The following is a 17,934-nucleotide window of genomic DNA, read 5'->3' on the forward strand; positions in this document are numbered from 1 at the left end:
AACCAGGGTTTCTCAAACAGGGGTCACTGCTTGTGTAGGGAAAGCCCCTAGCGACTGGGATGGTGTGGTTACCTGCCCCGTCCGCAGGTCCAGCCAATCGCAGCTCCCACTGGCCGCGGATCACTGCTCCGGGCCAATGGGAGCTGCTGGAAGCGGCGCAGGCCAAGGGACTTACTGGCCACCGCTTCCAGCAGCTCCCATTGGCCCGGAGCAGCAAACTGCGACCAGTGGGAGCTGCGATCGGCCGGACCTGCAGATGGAGCAGGTAACCACACCGGCCCGGCCCGCCAAAGGCTTTCCCTACACAAGCTGCAACCCGTGTTTGAGAAATCCTGCACCAAACCTAAGTCATGACCACTTGCAGTTATTAAATAACCCATTGCATTCTTCATAAAGGAAAGGGTATTCCCTCTGGTGTCATAGGGAAATTCCAAATTTAACAAATTGCATTGAGACATGCCTTCATATTTTCTATTGGCTAACGTAGTCTTCTTCACTTCCTCTACTAAAATACTGTATAACGCAGCTGTAATGTTCTACCTCAGAGGTGGCTACATAACAGGAGTGGATGAAATGATCCTTGTGTAAAGTTTGAATTGCAATTTAAAACTGCAAATGCTCTGAGATCCTTTGGGATGAATGGTACCAATAAATCTAGGAGTGCTGCTTATTACCTATGCTGCTACAAGCCAAAATGCTGAGCTGCAGTATCAATTTGGTACCCATTCTGCATTTGTGAACACGAAGCTTTACCGGATAATGTATACGGTTGCCGTGCTGAATGCAGCTCTCTTTTTTAGCTTTTCAGCTGCAATTTGATCACATCTCCTGGAAGTACCTTGTAAGAGGTGAGGATGAAGAGGCTGATGTGCTGTAAGCACTGCTGTCATCTCATCATGGTCAGAAGGATGTATATACTCATAAATGCTATTGCCAGTAAGCTCCACCTGTCAAGAGACATATAAAACAACATTAGGCAGTACAAACGGCCTTTCTTTTAATAATATAAAGCATTCTTCAGTGACCTACATATACTACATCTGTATACTGTGCATACAGTCCATTACCCTTACAACATGTGGTTTTTACTGGACCAAAACCATGTACCAAATTATTACCTATTAAACTGAATCATTCCTTTTTCAGCGGTAACTAACACTTTGGAAGCTTTTGTGGGAATTTCTGGTGCTATTCTGCACACAGGAGAGTTGCTAGTGGAGAAAGCTGGCAAGTGAAGAGATGATAGAGGAGCTACAGAAATGTTAGCTTCCCACAAAGAGGCGGAAAAAAATCTCCACAAGCTGCATAAAACTTTTCTCACAGACAAACATACACTAAAAATTTTACATGTTCCCAGAAACAATAATTTAGGTTCTGTCTGTATTTGAAATTTAACAGCCAAGCCAGCAAATTGATATATTTCCTGTTACTGAAAAAAAAAAAAAAAAAAAAGGTAAATGCCCTCCAAAAATACAATCCAAACTCTTATTAGGAACAAGTCTAATGCTTATTTAATTCAGTGGAGCTATTCCTACTTATATCAACGAATACTGGATCCAGCATCTCCTCCTTCAAATAAATGTGCAAAACACAACAACAACAAAAAGGACCAGCTCAGCAAGGGTTTTATTTGTCCTTAATTTCCTCAATATAGCATATTCCTCTTCCTCACTTTCTCTGAACCTCTGTTCACACATGGATGTGTTTCTGTCATAGTATTTGTCCCTTTCTGTATATTATGTACATAATAAATACAGTATAGAGGCTGGGAGCACCATTACAGGTGGCATGCGCTGTATGTCCTTTTTGCTAACTTTATTTCACACATGTAAAAACGTATCAACAAATAGTCTCCAGATAGATGCCGTAATGGATTTAAGTAGAGAACCAATACTTTGAGCTTGTGTTTTAAATTAGTGTCAGGCTAGCCAATTGTTCATTGTGGCCTGATGTGCATTGGGCCCCAAAGATCAGAGACAGCTGAGAGGTGAAGTAATTTAACCTATTCTTCTGGGCCAATCCTACTGATTTGCTAAGATGTGTGAGTTGCCTTTTCTTTAGAATAAATGAAGTTGTCTAGCCTACAAAGCAATCTTTTCCCGAAAATGTCTCTCATAGTTCCGTTTTCTGCATTATTCATGGAATGTCTCTTCCCAGCACTATACAAACTAATTCTTTCTAGCCATCTATTCCCCACTGTTCCCTTCCATCTCTCCCTCCCCTACCCACTCCCACTTCCCAAAAAAACAAAAACCCTGGTACACATTCAATATTCCAACCAGATATTTGCACATTTCTTTAAACAGACAGTTTCAGTTGCAGAAGGAAAACAAGAGATACCAAATTAACAATGTTAGTTCACAGAAATCATTGCCCCTATGAGAAAATATTTTGGATCATTCCTTTTCAGGATTATAACAGGTTATCAACACCAGCTCAGTATATTTTGGCTTTACTGGCTGGGGAAGGATTGGAAGTACACAAGGATTAATCTTTTTGCAACTTGTAATTTCCCCCCCCACACACACTCTTTGTAAAAGAAATAAAACAGGCAAAAGTAGCAGATTGATTTTCACAAAAGCTCTAAAACAATGTTTTTTAAAGTATTGTGATTTGCACTGCTCTAAGCTCTCAAGAAACAGAACAAGCAAAAAATCTTACTGGAGAAAGACTGAGTGGGTTCAAACCGAAATGTGGGGTCTGTGGACTTTCCTGTCCCTCTGAGTTTAACGCTCTGTCTGGAACCATCCCCTCTTAAAATAGCTTTTATCCTTAGCTCATAAGGATATTTCTGAAGAGCAGGCTTTTTGCCTTTGAAATGAATCAGACTGTACCAAATGGAATGTAGTTATAAAAAAAATGTTCATAGGAAGGATACCCTCAGATCTCTTATTCCGTCCCCTGTACAAAGGCATTCTTTCCTCCACCTGCCCTGCAAAGCTAATTACAAACACTAATTAGGTTAATCCAAAAGGCTTGCATATTTAATTTATCATAATCCTCACATGGGGATCAAACCTGCAAAACCTAATTCATGTGAGTAGCCTAGCTTTTGCAAGTAATCCTATTGACTTAAATGGGATACTCACCCAAGCAAGGACTAGTCATAGAAGGATTCTCAGAATTGGGCCCACAGTCACAATTTTATTGACACAGATTCAGATCACGTGGCTTATTTCTCAAAGGTACCATAGCTCGCTTTCCTGAATATACAGATAGGGATATATTCTATTCTCTTATGCACGTGCAACCCCAATGAAATCAATGCAATGCCACATATCTAAGTGACAGCAAAATTTGACCTGTTGATTGTTAAATAAATCTGAGAAACCTAAAATCATCTTCAAAAATCTGGGGCTACATAATAGTCAAATAACCAAAATGTTTGTACATAATTTTTGAGCTGACAACTGTCTCCTGTTATGCATATTTTGTGTGTGCTTTTTAAACAGGCAATAAAATACTAACAACTTAAAAAATAAATTATATGGTTGAATCCATAAAACTTCTACAGTCTCACGCATCAGGCTTATTAAACCAGATCCTGGATGAAGCATTTTAATATTTGTAAATACCTACTTATTACCAGTTGCATTTGTTTCCTACTAAGAGCTTTTTTATGTGTAACTCAGCTGCATATTTTCTTTCTGCCAAGAAATGATTCATAATAAACAGAGGACTAAATAAATGGATACAGGAAGAAAATAATTATATATTTTGCCATTAGTATACTTACTGGATGAAAACAAAACAAACTTTAGCAAGTTCAGATGTTTTGGGTTAAATATTACAAGATTTATAAAAAGTTATATATAAGTTTTGCTCCCTTGTGGAATCAGAAAATTGTTGTGGCGCCAGCCCAGACTTTCAAAACTGCAAAATCTATTTTTCACAATAATTTTCTTTTCTTTTGTTTTAAAAGGGTTTTCCCTGCAGTCTATAAGTCACATAAGCAGTAACGTGTATAACTGTGTGCATGTGCACATATACAAGTTGCACTTAAACTGTACAGTCCACAACATACCATCAATTTTTCAGCTTAAGTCCTTGCAGAATTCACTAAGGGATTCTGTTAAAGAGTTGATAGCATAGTATGGCGCTATCTCTAGAAGTGCTCATAAGTGCATGGCTATGCAATGTGTATTTATAGAACTTTCCTCTTCAAAATGTTAACATATGAATAAAAGACTCATGAAGTAAAATGATCATATAAACTTAAATGGTAATGGGTGATGTATTGTGCCAGCAGTTTTTAAGAACAGCCTCACTGGGGAATTTGCCCCTTTTATTATTCACGCAGTAAGGACACATAGGGTCAGATCCTCAGCTAGCGTAAATCAATACAGATCCACTGACTTTAGTAGAGCTATACTGATTTAAACCAGATGAGTGTCTGGTCCTCAGTATTTACTATTCCTATTGCAAAAAAACTCACATAGAGTAAGATAGGACTTTTAAAAATTGTTGCTTCTGATACTTGTGTGTAAATTGTGTCTAAAAAAACTGAATTAGTGGAAAAAATACAAGTTAAGAAAATCTTTAATGTTGCTTATACATTTGAATACATACTTAAATGTGTTGACTACCAAAAGCTTAATCAGAAGGTGTAAGTGACTCTCTGTTCTTTCTGCTGAAGCTACAAATCAGGATTAATTGAAGGTACAAATTACTACAGCAGATCGCCAAGGATATTTTGTAAAAAAAAAAAAAAAAGAAAAAGAAAAAGAAAAAAGAAAAAGAAATTTAATGTATTTTTTTATTTATCATAATTACCTGTTTCAACAAATTGCACTAACTGAAAATTGACTTGTAGTCCAGTTTCATAGTGGAAATGGTTCATAAAAAAGGCCTTTTTATAAACATTCTAAAAGATTATCTAAAATCATCATCATCACTTGGAGCGCCAGCCAAGACAAGCTGAGCCCAAACTCAGATATAAGAGCTCTTGTCGAAAATATAGTGTAGGATTATGACTTGGTGAGAGATATTTGAAGAATTTGCTGCTATGGACCAATTCTGCTCTTATTGATGTCAATGGCAAAACTCCCAGAGACTTCAAGGGAAGCAGGAACAAGACCTCATTTAGCAAAGGATTTTTTAAAAATAAAATGCTTATAGGAGTGTCCTAGGATTACAGAGTTTAAAAGTAAGCTGTTCCTTGAAAAAAAATCAAGAATGGAGAGATGGTGGGAGGAGATTCAACAATACGGCAAATTACTGCTGGCAAGATGATTCTGTGTTTTTCTTTTAAAGAGAATAAAAGAATGTTATGTATCATTTGGTATCCAATCCAGTGACTTTATTTTACAATTGATAGACAGACAGAAATAATTGCATACTGTGAAATTGTTGGGGCTGGCTACTAAACCTGAAGTGGTGTTTTTTTAAAGCAATCATAATTTTCTACTCCCTAAACACTGCCTCTAAGTCAGGGGTTCCCAAACTTGGTTCACGGCTTGTTCAGCTCCCAGTGGCCGCGGTTCGCTGTTCCTGGCCAATGGGAGCTGCAGGAAGTGGTGCAGGCCGGGCCACCACTTCCCACAGCTCTCATTGGCCGGGAACGGCGAACCACGGCCACTGGGAGCTACGAGCAGCCGTACCTGCGGACGCTCAGGTAAACAAAGCATCTCGCAGCCCGCCAGGACCTACCCTGAACAAACCGCGTACCAAGTTTGGGAAACCCTGCTCTAAATTCACATCCTCTTTGCTCTACAGCTTTCCTGAGAGTTCAAGGCAACAGCCCACTTCTTACTACTGCAGGATATTCCAGAATTTTCTGGTTAGTCTTGCTTCAGTAAACTTTATGGGCCAAATGCCCCAGTCCTTCCTCAGGAAAAACTCCCATGGATTTCAGTGAGAGTGCATAAAGATGTACGTGTGCATAAGACCAGCATATGTCCAATTTAAAGGCTTTAAATTACACTGAAGTGGTGCATAGGCCTCATGGTGATCCCCTGCACAAGTTTCTTTGAATCTGGCATATTCAACTTATTTTATTCTCTGAATGATTCTGTAGTTCTTTGATTTCACTGGGATATATATATTATTCTACAGCAATGCGTGTTCCACCCACCATCGCTGAAGTGTTTCTTCATTCTCTTGATAAACACAAGAGAATGAAGAAACATTTCAGCGATGGTGAGTGGAACACCCATTGCTGTAGAATAATTGTTTTGTGTAAGTGGATCAGTTTCAATAGCTATGGTTATGATGGATCTTTTTAATAGGTAGGTGGATAAAGAGGCTTTGAGTAAGGGCTCTAAATGCAAAGTGGAAAATATAGCCTCTTATTTGGAAAGTATTTCAGGAAAAGGCAATATTTAAAGACATTTAAATATGCATTTAAAATTATGAAACAACAAATATATGCAACAGCAGACTTGATAACAAATGGCTTAAATTAAAAATTCTCCTTGTATATATTTTAAAAGTTGGCAGAAAAACTAAGTGTCTACACTGAACCCTGAGTAGTGTCAAAAGCTGAAAGTTACTTTTCTAACAAAGATTACAAAAAATAGTCTGAGGTTTCTTTCTTGTTTATCAGGAATGTTTTCAGAATATGATAGGTAATATTTGCTTTTTCATACTTTCTAGAATTGTTTTTCTAATTGCTGCAAACAATTATAAAAATACACCCAAATAGTCTTCAATTCCTTTCAACATTAATCACCATTATGACTTAAAATGCACATTTTAATCTCTACAACATAACTCCTGCAGTCTTGGAATAGTTTTCCTATATCTCCTTCTCTCATTGACTCTTCAGATCTCATTTGCAAACATCATACCTTTGTCTCTCTCTCTCTCTCTCTCTCTGCTATTAATCATTTATCTGTTTTATGAATTCTGAAAAGCATTTGGGATGCAGCTGCTATGGAAGACACTTTACAAAAAGTTGTGCTCTTTATCGGGCTAATACAGAGCCCAATGAATCAATGAGCACCTTTCCAATGGACTTCAGTGAGTTCTGGATCAGGTATTATGTCCCCAAATTTGTAGGATATATTTTCAAACAAAGTCATGGAAACCTGCACCTTACAATAAATACACTTCTAATTCTATTTGCTGTTGTACTTACTCTGAAAAGGTAAAAATTTAGACGTGTCCTAAAAAACAAACGAACAAAAACCTTCTACTTCTTTTGCAAAACAGTAGTAAACTGAGATTTACAAGTTCTATCACAAGCATATAAAACTTTACTGAAAAGATCGAGCTGTAAAAATTCAGGAAAAAATGACCCTGAATTCTATGTAAAAACTCATAAATCTGCCCTCTGCCCACTTCTCCTCCCCTCCCCCCCCAATAAAAAAAGCACATTTAAGGTTCCACCTCAGATTTTCTCTTTCAGATTCATAGACTATAAGGCCAGAAGGGACCATCATGATCATCTAGTCTGACCTCCTGCACATGGCAGGCCACAGAGCCACACCCACCTACTCCTGTAGTAGATTCTATATTTTAGCAATTCTCAGTGTCACATACAATACAAAACGTACGCACTGGAAGTCTTCACTTTTTTTTTTTCCCTGAGATGTACAGCATTACCATGCAGGCAGTAGCTTTGAGTTCCAGGCTCAAGCTCAGAAACTACCTCCAGTTTGCAAAAACATTTATCAACCTTATTAAAGGGTAATAGGAAGTAAAAGTTAAACAACAAGAAAAGATACAAGGTAAGATAATCACATTGCTGCTCTAAGCAAATGGCTTTACTTAAATAAAAGAAAAGCTTCAATTGTGTTCTGATCTTAAGTTAAGACCTCCATGCAAAAAACTAAACCTAGTACATTGACCAAGATATTACCATATTACATCAGTATTTAACAAATGGGGAGAAAGTTACTCCTACCTGGGATAAACCGAGATGAACAGATGCAGTTTCAGAGATATACATTATTTTGCCATCAGATGCTACCACAAAAACAAATCCATCCAATGTCTGTAATAAAGAAATATTTTGCATAAAAATCTCTGTTTAATTGATAATTTAGAATAAAGATTTCTGAAGTGTTTCCCCTCCCAAGCAGAAAATACATTAAAAAGAAATATTTAACCTACACTGTCCCTGTGAAGACTATTACTCACACACAAATTTGTGAAATCTACTTTATCCCGTTACAGAAGTTAATGCTGCACTTTAACACTCTCCTATTAACTTGGGTTACTTTAGTATTTAGCACAAATCCTGAATTATGTGGTACTTAAGGTATCCAATGCTATACAGGCCATTTTACGACGTAATGGCAGAACTAAGCAATATTTTTATTTATGCTTTTGTGGACAGAGAATTGTCTTCTTCATAGCTATTTGGAACTTGCCAGGGATGAAAAAGCCCTTGACAGCTTCAGAAAGAAACAATCCACAAAGGAAACTTCATCAGACTGAAACATCTCTAACATTGCAACCTGATAAATCTTAACTAATGGGAACATTTAATGCAAACTTGGGGCCTGATCCAAGTTGGACCTCATGTGAGTAAGGAATATCAGGAAGTAATGATTACTCATGTGAGTAAAGGTATGAAAGATTTGATTATCCCACAAAGAAAAGATTGACAGGATAGAAATTAAAACTGTACAAAGATCGCGAGGATTTTCAAAAGTAATTATTTTGATTGCCTCAGTTTCAAGGTGCTTTATATTATATTTTAATAAGCACTTGATTTTTTCAGAAGGCCAGTGTTTAGGAAAATCAGAGATATCTAAAATCACGAATCACTTTTGAAGTTCTTGGCCAAATACCTATACACATGTAGATCACTGAAAAATAAATATGTATTTTTGGGAGGGGGAAACTTCTAAAGTACAGAGATAAAACAACGGCCTTGTCTATTTATTAATTCATATTTTAGGATACTGAACCAGGAGGAATGCAATAAAATCCTGTAAAAGTAGTGCACACAATGTGGCCCTAATAAAAAATATTCCAAATTATTCTCTGGCCTACTAACTATTTTTACAGCACGTAATTGCAACCAGATTACTTTTTAGCTTTACTCTTTTTTTATCCCCCTCCAACATAAACAAAACTTTGTAGATGTATTAAAATGGGAAAGAAATCATTGCATCCTTAAATAAAAATTTTACTTTAAACATTATTGTCAACTTTCACTTTCTGTTCCCAATCTTATTGTTAAAGTTGTGTCCATGCTTCCATTAGAATTATTGTTAGGGGTTTCCAACTCAGCTAGAAAAATTATTGCTTAGAATTGAAATTTGGCATACAAAATTTCTGCCCAGGTGCTATTTTTAAAAAAAGAGTTGACAGTGTGCTGATTGAATACAATTTTTGAGCATTTATAATTTAGAAGTAGAATCCATTTTATGCATCATTTACAGGTAATTAACACATAATGTTACCTAACTGCTTTTGACACTAAACAAAATGTAAAATAACTAAGAGACTAGGTAGCTACTATACAAGCAAAGGCTTTCATGAAGATTTTTATTATGCACCTACATAAAAATTTCCAAGATAGACCAATGGCTCCAAACCAACATATCATCTAAACTTATTTGAAATAAAATTCAAAGTGCATATTTAATGAGCTAGATGATAACATCTCCAGGAGAGCAATCACCAAATCTTTCCTAAATATATTTATTAGGGCTGTCAAGCTATTAAAAATATTAATCACAATTAATTATTCTGTTAATAATAGAATACCATTTATTTAAATATTTTTGGGCATTTATTATATTTTCAAATAGATATATTTCAACTACAACACAGAATACAAAGTGTACAGTGATCAGTTTATTTTTATTACAAATATTTGCACTGTAAAACAAAAGAAATCATATTTTTCAATTCACCTAATACAAGTACTGTAGTGCAATTTCTTTATCATGAAAGTTGAACTTACAAATGTGGAGTTATATACAAAAAATAACTGCATTCAAAGATAAAACAATGTAAAACTTTAGAGCCTACAGGTCCACTCAGTCCTTCCTCTTGTTCAGCCAATCGCTCAGACAAACAAGTTTGTTTACATTTGCAGGAGATAATAGTGCCCGCTTCTTGTTTACAATGTCACCTGCAAGTGAGAACAGGTGTTCGTGTGGCAATGTTATAGCCGGCGTTGCATGATATTTACGTGCCAGATATGCTAAAGAGTCATATGTTCTTTCATGCTTCAACCACCATTCCAGAGAACATGCATCCACGATGATGACAAGATCTGCATATGGCAGAATGTGGGTAAAACAGAGCAGGAAACATACAATTCTCCCCCAAGGAGTTCATTCACAAATTTAATTAACACATTTTTTTAACGAGCATCATCAGCATTAAAGCATGTCCTCTGGAATGGTGGCCAAAGCATGAACGGGCATAGAAATGTTTACCATATCTGGTATATAAATACCTTGCAAAGCTGGCTGCAAAAGTGCCACGTGAATGCCTGTTCTCACTTTCAGTAGCATTGTAAATAAGAAGTGGGCAGCATTATCGCCCATAAATGTAAACACACTTGTTTCTCTTAGCAATTGACTGAACAAGAAGTAGGCTCTGAAGTTTCACATTGTTATGTTTTTGAGTGCAGTTATATAACAAAAAAAATAATCTACATTTGTAGGTTGCACTTTCACGATAAAGAGATTCCACTACAGTACTTGTATGAGGTGAATTGAAAAATACTATTTCTTTTATATTTTCACAGTGCAAATATTAGTAATCAATAATAATATAAAGTGAGCACTGTACACTTTGTATTCTGTGTAGTAACTGAAATCAATATATTTGAAAGTGTAGAAAAACATCAAAAATGTTTAATACATTTCAATTGGTATACTATTGTTTAGCAGTGCAATTAAAACTGAGATTAATCATGATTAATGTTTTGAGTTAATTGCGTGAGTTAACTGCGATTAATTGACAGCCCTAATATTTATTTTATTAAAATCAATGTGTTTCAAACCCTATCATGAGAGAGTTTTCTCTTTTTAAACGGAGTACACCAATTTTAAGTTGGCTTTAAATAATAAGAGTATGGTGACCAGAAATAAAAAAAATCCACTCTTCATGTCATTTCAAATCTTATCTGAATCTACCTCTTTTCTAAATGATCCAGGCTTTTTGCTCTTCCTTTCCTATTACTGGTTATTCACCACAGCTGCTTTACCTGGCACACCGAGGCTTTTCGGTTTCAATCTTAAAAACTATTCCAACTGCTCCAAGGGCCTGACTCCATAGTCCTTGAAACTAATAAGGGGCTTTTATCATTAATGTCCATATTCCTATAATTGTAGTTTATAATATAAAAGCTTCAGGTTTTCATTATATTATTATTCATGTCACTCTATCTTATCTTCAGAACAGTGGGAATGAAATACAACCCACTGCACTAGCAGTTGTCAGCGTCAACTCTAGTCATATGCATTGTATCAATGTTGCCTACGTCTTAGGCTACTCTGATACAAACTGGAAAAACAATAATGAGAATTCATACAATAGCATGGAAAGTAGAATGACAAACTCTCTGACTGCACCTTTAAAATCTCACAGCTCAACAGATACAAATGCCAGTAGACTACATTAGGAAAGTGTTTTCAATATTCACAGCTCGAGGGCTGAGTTTAAAACCTTTTTGGATATAATCACTACCCTAGTGTACACTTAAAAACAGCTATGTGACTAAATACTAAGCTTCCTCAATAAAACTGACCATTATATAATTAAAATTTATTATGTCTTTAAAGTGGGGGGATGGAGAAAAGTCCTTGCTGCATTAACGTTACAAAAAGAAAGTTCCCTTTGGGTGCCCCTGCCCAACTACTGCTCCCTAAATTCTCTGCTACATGGGGACGTCCACATGGGGAGCAGAAGAATTCCACAGCAGATCAACAGGATTCGGAACAATTGTATTTTTAGGTGCTAGGGTAAATAGGAGATCTAATCCAGATGTTCACCTCCTGCTGCAGGAGCCATGCGCTCTTTTAAAGGTTTTCCCTACTGAGCAATCTGTGGAGAACTATGATCTCCCATTTACAAACACAGCCTGACTGGATAGTTGATAGTAAATACAATCCACATTGCAATTCACCAGGGGCCGTTTGTAGTACCAAAAGCGATCCCTTAGTGTGTGCGCGCTGGATGGTGGGATTTGTTTGTAATTGTTGGACTAGGCTTACCAGGCAAACCGTTCTTAGTAACGTAGGCTGTCGGTACTGCTAAAATCAAAGAACGAAAATTAAAATGACTGGTTTCCCTCTGAACTCCTGAAAGAAAACCGTGGCTCTAGGTTGTGTGAACAGAATGACCCCACCAAGCCTTCCTGTAACAACTAGGCTGGGAGGGCGAAGGGAGGATTACACACTGAGTCACAAAAAAATCCCAACGCAGCGTATAAATCTCGAATAAAGCATCTTCTACCTGAAGCAAATGAGATCCGAGCTCTTTGGCCACGTTATCCAAGGATCCTATTCTGCTCGGCTGGCCCCAGGCGTCGCCCAAACCTGGAAAGGAACCGACAAATCAGTTAGGAACTCGCGGATGGGCAGGAACTTCCGCGCCGCACGTGTCCTCTGGCTGCCCAGGGTGCGGGGCTGACCTGGCCGGGCCGCGGGACACCACCGCCAGCGCACGGCTCCCGAATCAGCGCCACGACATTGGGGTTTAGGCTCGGGGCGAGCGGAGCCTGCGGGAGCCCCGCGTTCCTCCGCCTCCAAATGCCCGACCCCGGCCCGCCCTAGCCAGGGCCCAACTGCGCCCGGTGATGGAAAGTCCCTGCGGTCGCTCCCAGCGCTGTGCAAGCACGGAGCTGCCGCGCGGCCCATGTCTCCCCACATGAGCCCGGGCTGGACGGTGACACGGACCCCCGGCGCTGGGGGCCCGACCCGGCAGCCTTCGCTCGGCCAATAGCAATGAGGGGAGGCTGCAAGACTGAGCCCCGCGTTACTCTGCTCTGCAACTGATGGCAAATGCAACTGCTTAGGTGATAGATACTGTGCCCAGGCAGACACGCGCCTGGCTCCTTCTCACATGCACAAGCCCCAGTCCGCGCCCTTTCTCTAGGGGGCTGTGACCGACAGAGCCCCTCCGGGCAGACCCTGCAGAAGCCGGGCGGGAGGCCGGGGTGTCACTGGCGCACACGCAGCTGCCCAGGCCGCAGCCCGGGCGGTCAGTGTGACTGAGGCGCTTCGCTCGAAGCCGCGCAGCTCCAATGCCGCTTTCCCGCCCAGGCAGCGCCACCCGCCCCGCCCCGCCCCGCCCCGAACCGGCTGCAGGGCGGGCGATGGAGTTAAAGACGGTGGGAAATGGCTGCTTCGGGGCCGAAGCTGCTAAGCGCCTGTGAACCCGCAGTTACCCACGGGGCTTGATGAGGCTGAACAAAGGGCGGGGCCGAGAAATCCCGCGGCGCGGCGGAGCCAGCAGCAGCCTCTGCCCGGCATCGCTGCCCCGGGAGCCCGGCCAAGCCCCCGGCTTCGGGGCCACACGCGGCTCTGCAAAGCGACGGGCCTGGCTGCGGCTGAAGGCGGCGCCCGCGCTGCCCAGAAGGGCCTGGCCGCCGAGAGCCCCCGGCCGAGGGTCCGTCCCCGGGAGCCGAGGCTCAGCCCTGGCGCCCAGCACGGACCGTCCCGAGCCCCTGGCCCAGGCGGACTGGCGGGAGGCAGCCCTGGGCCGTGGGTGTTTCTCCGGCCATTTTACGCACGATGCACTCAGCACGACGCATGAACCTTATTCCGCGGCGCGAACAATAACGCGGCCGCCTAGCGAGGCACGGCGGCCAGTGGCAGCTTGGGCACTTAGCTCCCTCCCAGCTGGCGGTGCTAGAGAGCAGCCGCAAACACGCGCCCCGAGCCGGGGCAGGAGAGGGGCTGTTTGGCGTCACGCACTCCCCGCGGCCCCCATGGCCCCGGCAGACGCTGCACTCAGCCCCAGTGCTCCCGCGGCCTCGCCTGGCCATGCTGCTCGCACAAGCTACGGTGCTATGTAGCCGCTGCCCCGCTCCACACACAGCCACTTGCAAGGGACGCTCGTGTGTCAGCACTGCTACGGGCTGGGGCCGGGCTACCTTTGTTACACTGACGGGGACACACACAGCCCTCAAATCAGATAGCGCTCGGGGCCCTGCTCTTAGCGCGGGCTCCTCTTCTCGCCCCTCCTCCGGGCAATTATTTGTCACTGTTTATTGCTAAAGGCTGGGCATGAAACTCCCTGGGTTTCCTTTGGCTTTGCTTGACTGGCTGCAGGTGAAGCAGGCAAAGGCCTGCTCCAAACCCCAAGTCAAGGCTCAGGACAGACAATGGAGGGAAGGGAGAGAGTGAGACGATCAGAATAAATCTAAACAGTTGTTAGGCAGTTGTGCTGGTCTTACTGACCAATATTATCTCATTGTTTCCTTGTGCTACCCCAGCTGTCTGTATCCTCCTTATATGTAGATTCTGAGCTCTTTGGGACAGGAATTGTAGTTTTATTCTGGGTTTGTGCAGCGCCTAGCACAGTGGGTCTTGGCCCCTGACTAGGGCTCCTAGAGCCCTACTAATACAAGTTAATACCAATATTAATAAACAATGGTTCAAGGCATGACTGTGCTTATTCCACTTCCACCACTACCACTGACCTTCCTATAACTCGGTCATTCTTCTGCTACTGGAGTGCTAAGGAGCCATATCAATAATTCAGTGTATCCAGAGTCAGTCCCAAAGGTATGTCTTCTTTGAACATCCATTAGCCATCAGAGTTGCCTGAGTGTATGCTTCAGTAACTGAATGGCAGAAGAATTTTATCTCTACAGGCTATGTAATCATAGAATCTCAGGGTTGGAAGGGACCTCAGGAGGTCATCTAGTCCCAACCCCTGCTCAAAATAGGATATTTGTTTTTGCTTTGGGGTATCTGTCTCTGTTTTGATAAGTTTGCCTATATTGTGAAATTGTATTTTTTAATAAATAGAGCTTCCATTTATCTACTGCTATCCTCTAATTTTCCCTGACACTTTACAGACGTTTACAAATTCCACTACTGCATAAACTGTTCCTATCTTTCTCTGCTGAAATGCAGCCTTCTCTCGAGTGGAAAGTATCAGCTGTATAAAGGAGCACAGAAACGTGAATTTTCCTTGGCAAGATGATGCTAAATTAAAGCGTTAGTAGTTATCTTGTTGCTACACAGACTGCCCTTTTTAATAGTGTAAGTGATAAAGTCACCTTGAGCCAATCAAACGAACTCACTCATAACGTTACAGATACATTTTTTTTAAACTACTCTTATGACTAAGCGGTCTCCTGACTAACTGAAGTATAAAGCAGGTTTGTTCTTTAAGCCAGTCATACAGAGGATTTTCAATAATGGTATATAAACAACTCTCATTCCAATATACCAATGCCTTGCGGTATACTTGATTGTATCATTTGGTATTATAGTTTGAGCAATATCATGTCAGTATTTCCACTATTTTTATCGGAGCCTTCTAGCGCAGACTCGCTATTAACATAAAATCTCTCTCCAGCAGGTTTTTTTCTTTTCGAAATTTAAAATCGGTTTAGCCATTTCAAAATTATATCCAATTTGAATACATTTAGTGGATTCGTTGATATTTTCCCTTGTTTTAAAGTCATTTCATCAGTCGATAAAATATTTTCTCAGAATATTATTTTCAAAGGTGGGAATAAAGCGAATACAACCTTAAACTCTGTAAAACAGATCGCTGCACATAAACGGCTCTTCCTAGGGACATGCAGCTGAGTTTGTAGGTGAGTGGTGCATATGGATGCAATAAACTCAAAGGAGCTATTTCTATCTAACCAGTAAACACTGTACATTTCACTCACTAGGCTGGATTTAGCCAAAGAAGCTGCTGGGACAAAGTAAGCATTCTGTAAATTGCTAAAATGCAACATGTGCTCACTTAATAGACCTGAATAGTTCCAAATGACTAGCTTGTAGACTGGTTTTAAAGGTTTCAGAGTAGTCTCACAGAGCCGGATGGACTAGAATGGTTTCAAATTAGTCATTTTGAAGGAAGCGTTTAAGATGTATATTGTATATTTATCTGTGAGAAAGCTGAGCAGCTGAAGGATTTTGTTTTCTGGCAAATATTTAACATTTAAACAACAATCAAGGGGTGCCAAATTGTTCCCCATTCAATTTTAAATGTATTGGGATTACCTCTATCAATTAAGGTCAAACATTTATCTAGAGCGAGACAGGTTCACAAAGCCAAGAAATTCCAGTCCAGACTGAATTCCAGAGACGGACATTTCTGTGCCACAAACTGAACCCGAAAGTAGTCTGTTATCCAGTAGGGGAAGCAAATGGTGAAGTAGACTGTCATAGTGAAAATATCCAGCTTTTTTTTTAAACTACGCTGTGTTACCCTTATTCTGGAGGTTTGAGTTCTGACTTGCTTCTCCAAAGCTCCTTTATACAGCCACACAGCCATGTTGGGGACAAATGGCATCATCTCTTTATAAATGTTAACTAGAGGGCTCTCTTCGCTTTTATCGTGATTCTCCTGTATTCTTTTCTCGTTGTAATCGAGGTGTGCTGGGAATGCAGTGCGACAGTGTCCCTCCAGTACCTAGCACACTGGAGCTTCCGTTTTGATTGGGCCTTTGCGCGCTACTAGCCCAAGACAAATATAAGTAACAACTGATGGTTCCATTTCTTTCCGAAGCACTGAAGCTTTTCCTTAGCCAGAGCGTCTGGACAACTGTCAGTTCCACGGTGACTGTCTTCGACGGAGAGGCAAAAAATTATATGGCAGGGCACTTGAAAGTGGAGACACTCCAAGGCGTCTGATTCTCATGTTAAAATGCTCCCTCCCTTCTATTACTAAATATGGACACAATTCTCTCACTTAACCTGACATCTCAAACTTTGTCAAGACATCTTCATTTTCACCTCGGGGCATTTGTCAGTCTTCAGAGGAAAAAAATGGGTTAAATTGTAACAAAATCTGGAAGCATTTTAGGTAAAGAAAAGGTAAAAACCCCAGTAGCTTTTCTGTTTGGAAATCTGCTACAAGAATTACTTATCAGTAATGTACTATGTAAGTATCAGCTTGCCCTGTAATTTGGAGTATTTCCTTTGTGTCTCTACCGCATTGTGCTCCCACTCCCTTTTAGTGCACGATCCTGCGCGTTATTCAATAGCCGTCATTCAAAGGAACTTGGGTCAACTACAAACACTGGGATTTCATTGCTCCCTCTCCGGGGGGAATTTCACCGACTGTGGAGCAACCTCCCCTGGCCTTGCAAACAGCTTATGAAGAAGGGGCAAGTTGCAATTATATAGGAGGCAGGAGACCGGCAAACCAGGCAACATCACCCGTCGGCAAGAGACAAAAAAGGAGGTGCCCCTCATCCCGGGTTCCTTTCCCCTTGTATTGGAGGCGCTGGTGATGATCCTAATAATTCCGCAGTGAGGTTTCTTATAGTCACAACACACACACATATACTCCAACAGAGGGCCTAGCCCGATCCTGCAGTTCTCAAGGGAAAAATTCTCACTGGAGCTATTGTGGCGCTTGGGACCCATCCCCGAAGTCAGTGATAAGTCCCTTTGATTTCTTTGGGGGCGAGATCGGGCCTAGTCCCGCATCGACACTATTCTCACTTCGGAACACGGGAGATAGCTGCAGGTGCCCTGATTGAATAAGTTTATAAATCGGTGCACACGGCTTTAGAGATGTATTTCTCACCTCTGAAAACTAGCGCCGCTAGTCACAGCAACCCGTGGGGCTCTGAAATTTCAGCAGTTGTGTCGCCTCCTGTTGAAATACTGTCTGCACACTCACCTTAACTCTACTGGGAGGTTACACGAATGGGTTGGGGGGGAACTATCTTCACTTTCTGGCACATAAATTATTACAGCACTTGACAAAATTAGCTCCACAGCGTCCTTCAATAGCTGTCTTAAATTTGTTGTGTTTTGGAGGTGGCTAGAACCTGGCCGACTAAGAGGAAAGGACAGATCTTTGTCTAGGACTAGCGGA

General features: G+C 40.9%; 1 protein-coding gene across 1 annotated transcript in view; it reads right to left on the reverse strand.

Moving 5' to 3' along the window:
• The window catches only part of SIM2 (SIM bHLH transcription factor 2), a 75,424-nt gene that overhangs the window by 51,227 nt on the left and 6,263 nt on the right, over positions 1-17,934 (reverse strand). The window contains exons 2-4 of the mRNA XM_030578048.1: positions 12,370-12,452; positions 7,847-7,936; positions 839-947 (exon numbers count right to left, since the gene is read on the reverse strand). Coding sequence (XP_030433908.1) covers positions 839-947; positions 7,847-7,936; positions 12,370-12,452 — 282 coding nt within the window. The remainder of the gene's footprint in view (positions 1-838; positions 948-7,846; positions 7,937-12,369; positions 12,453-17,934) is intronic.

The sequence above is a fragment of the Gopherus evgoodei genome, chromosome 1 (genome assembly GCF_007399415.2).
Source record: "Gopherus evgoodei ecotype Sinaloan lineage chromosome 1, rGopEvg1_v1.p, whole genome shotgun sequence".
In the NCBI taxonomy this organism is placed as follows: domain Eukaryota; kingdom Metazoa; phylum Chordata; order Testudines; family Testudinidae; genus Gopherus; species Gopherus evgoodei.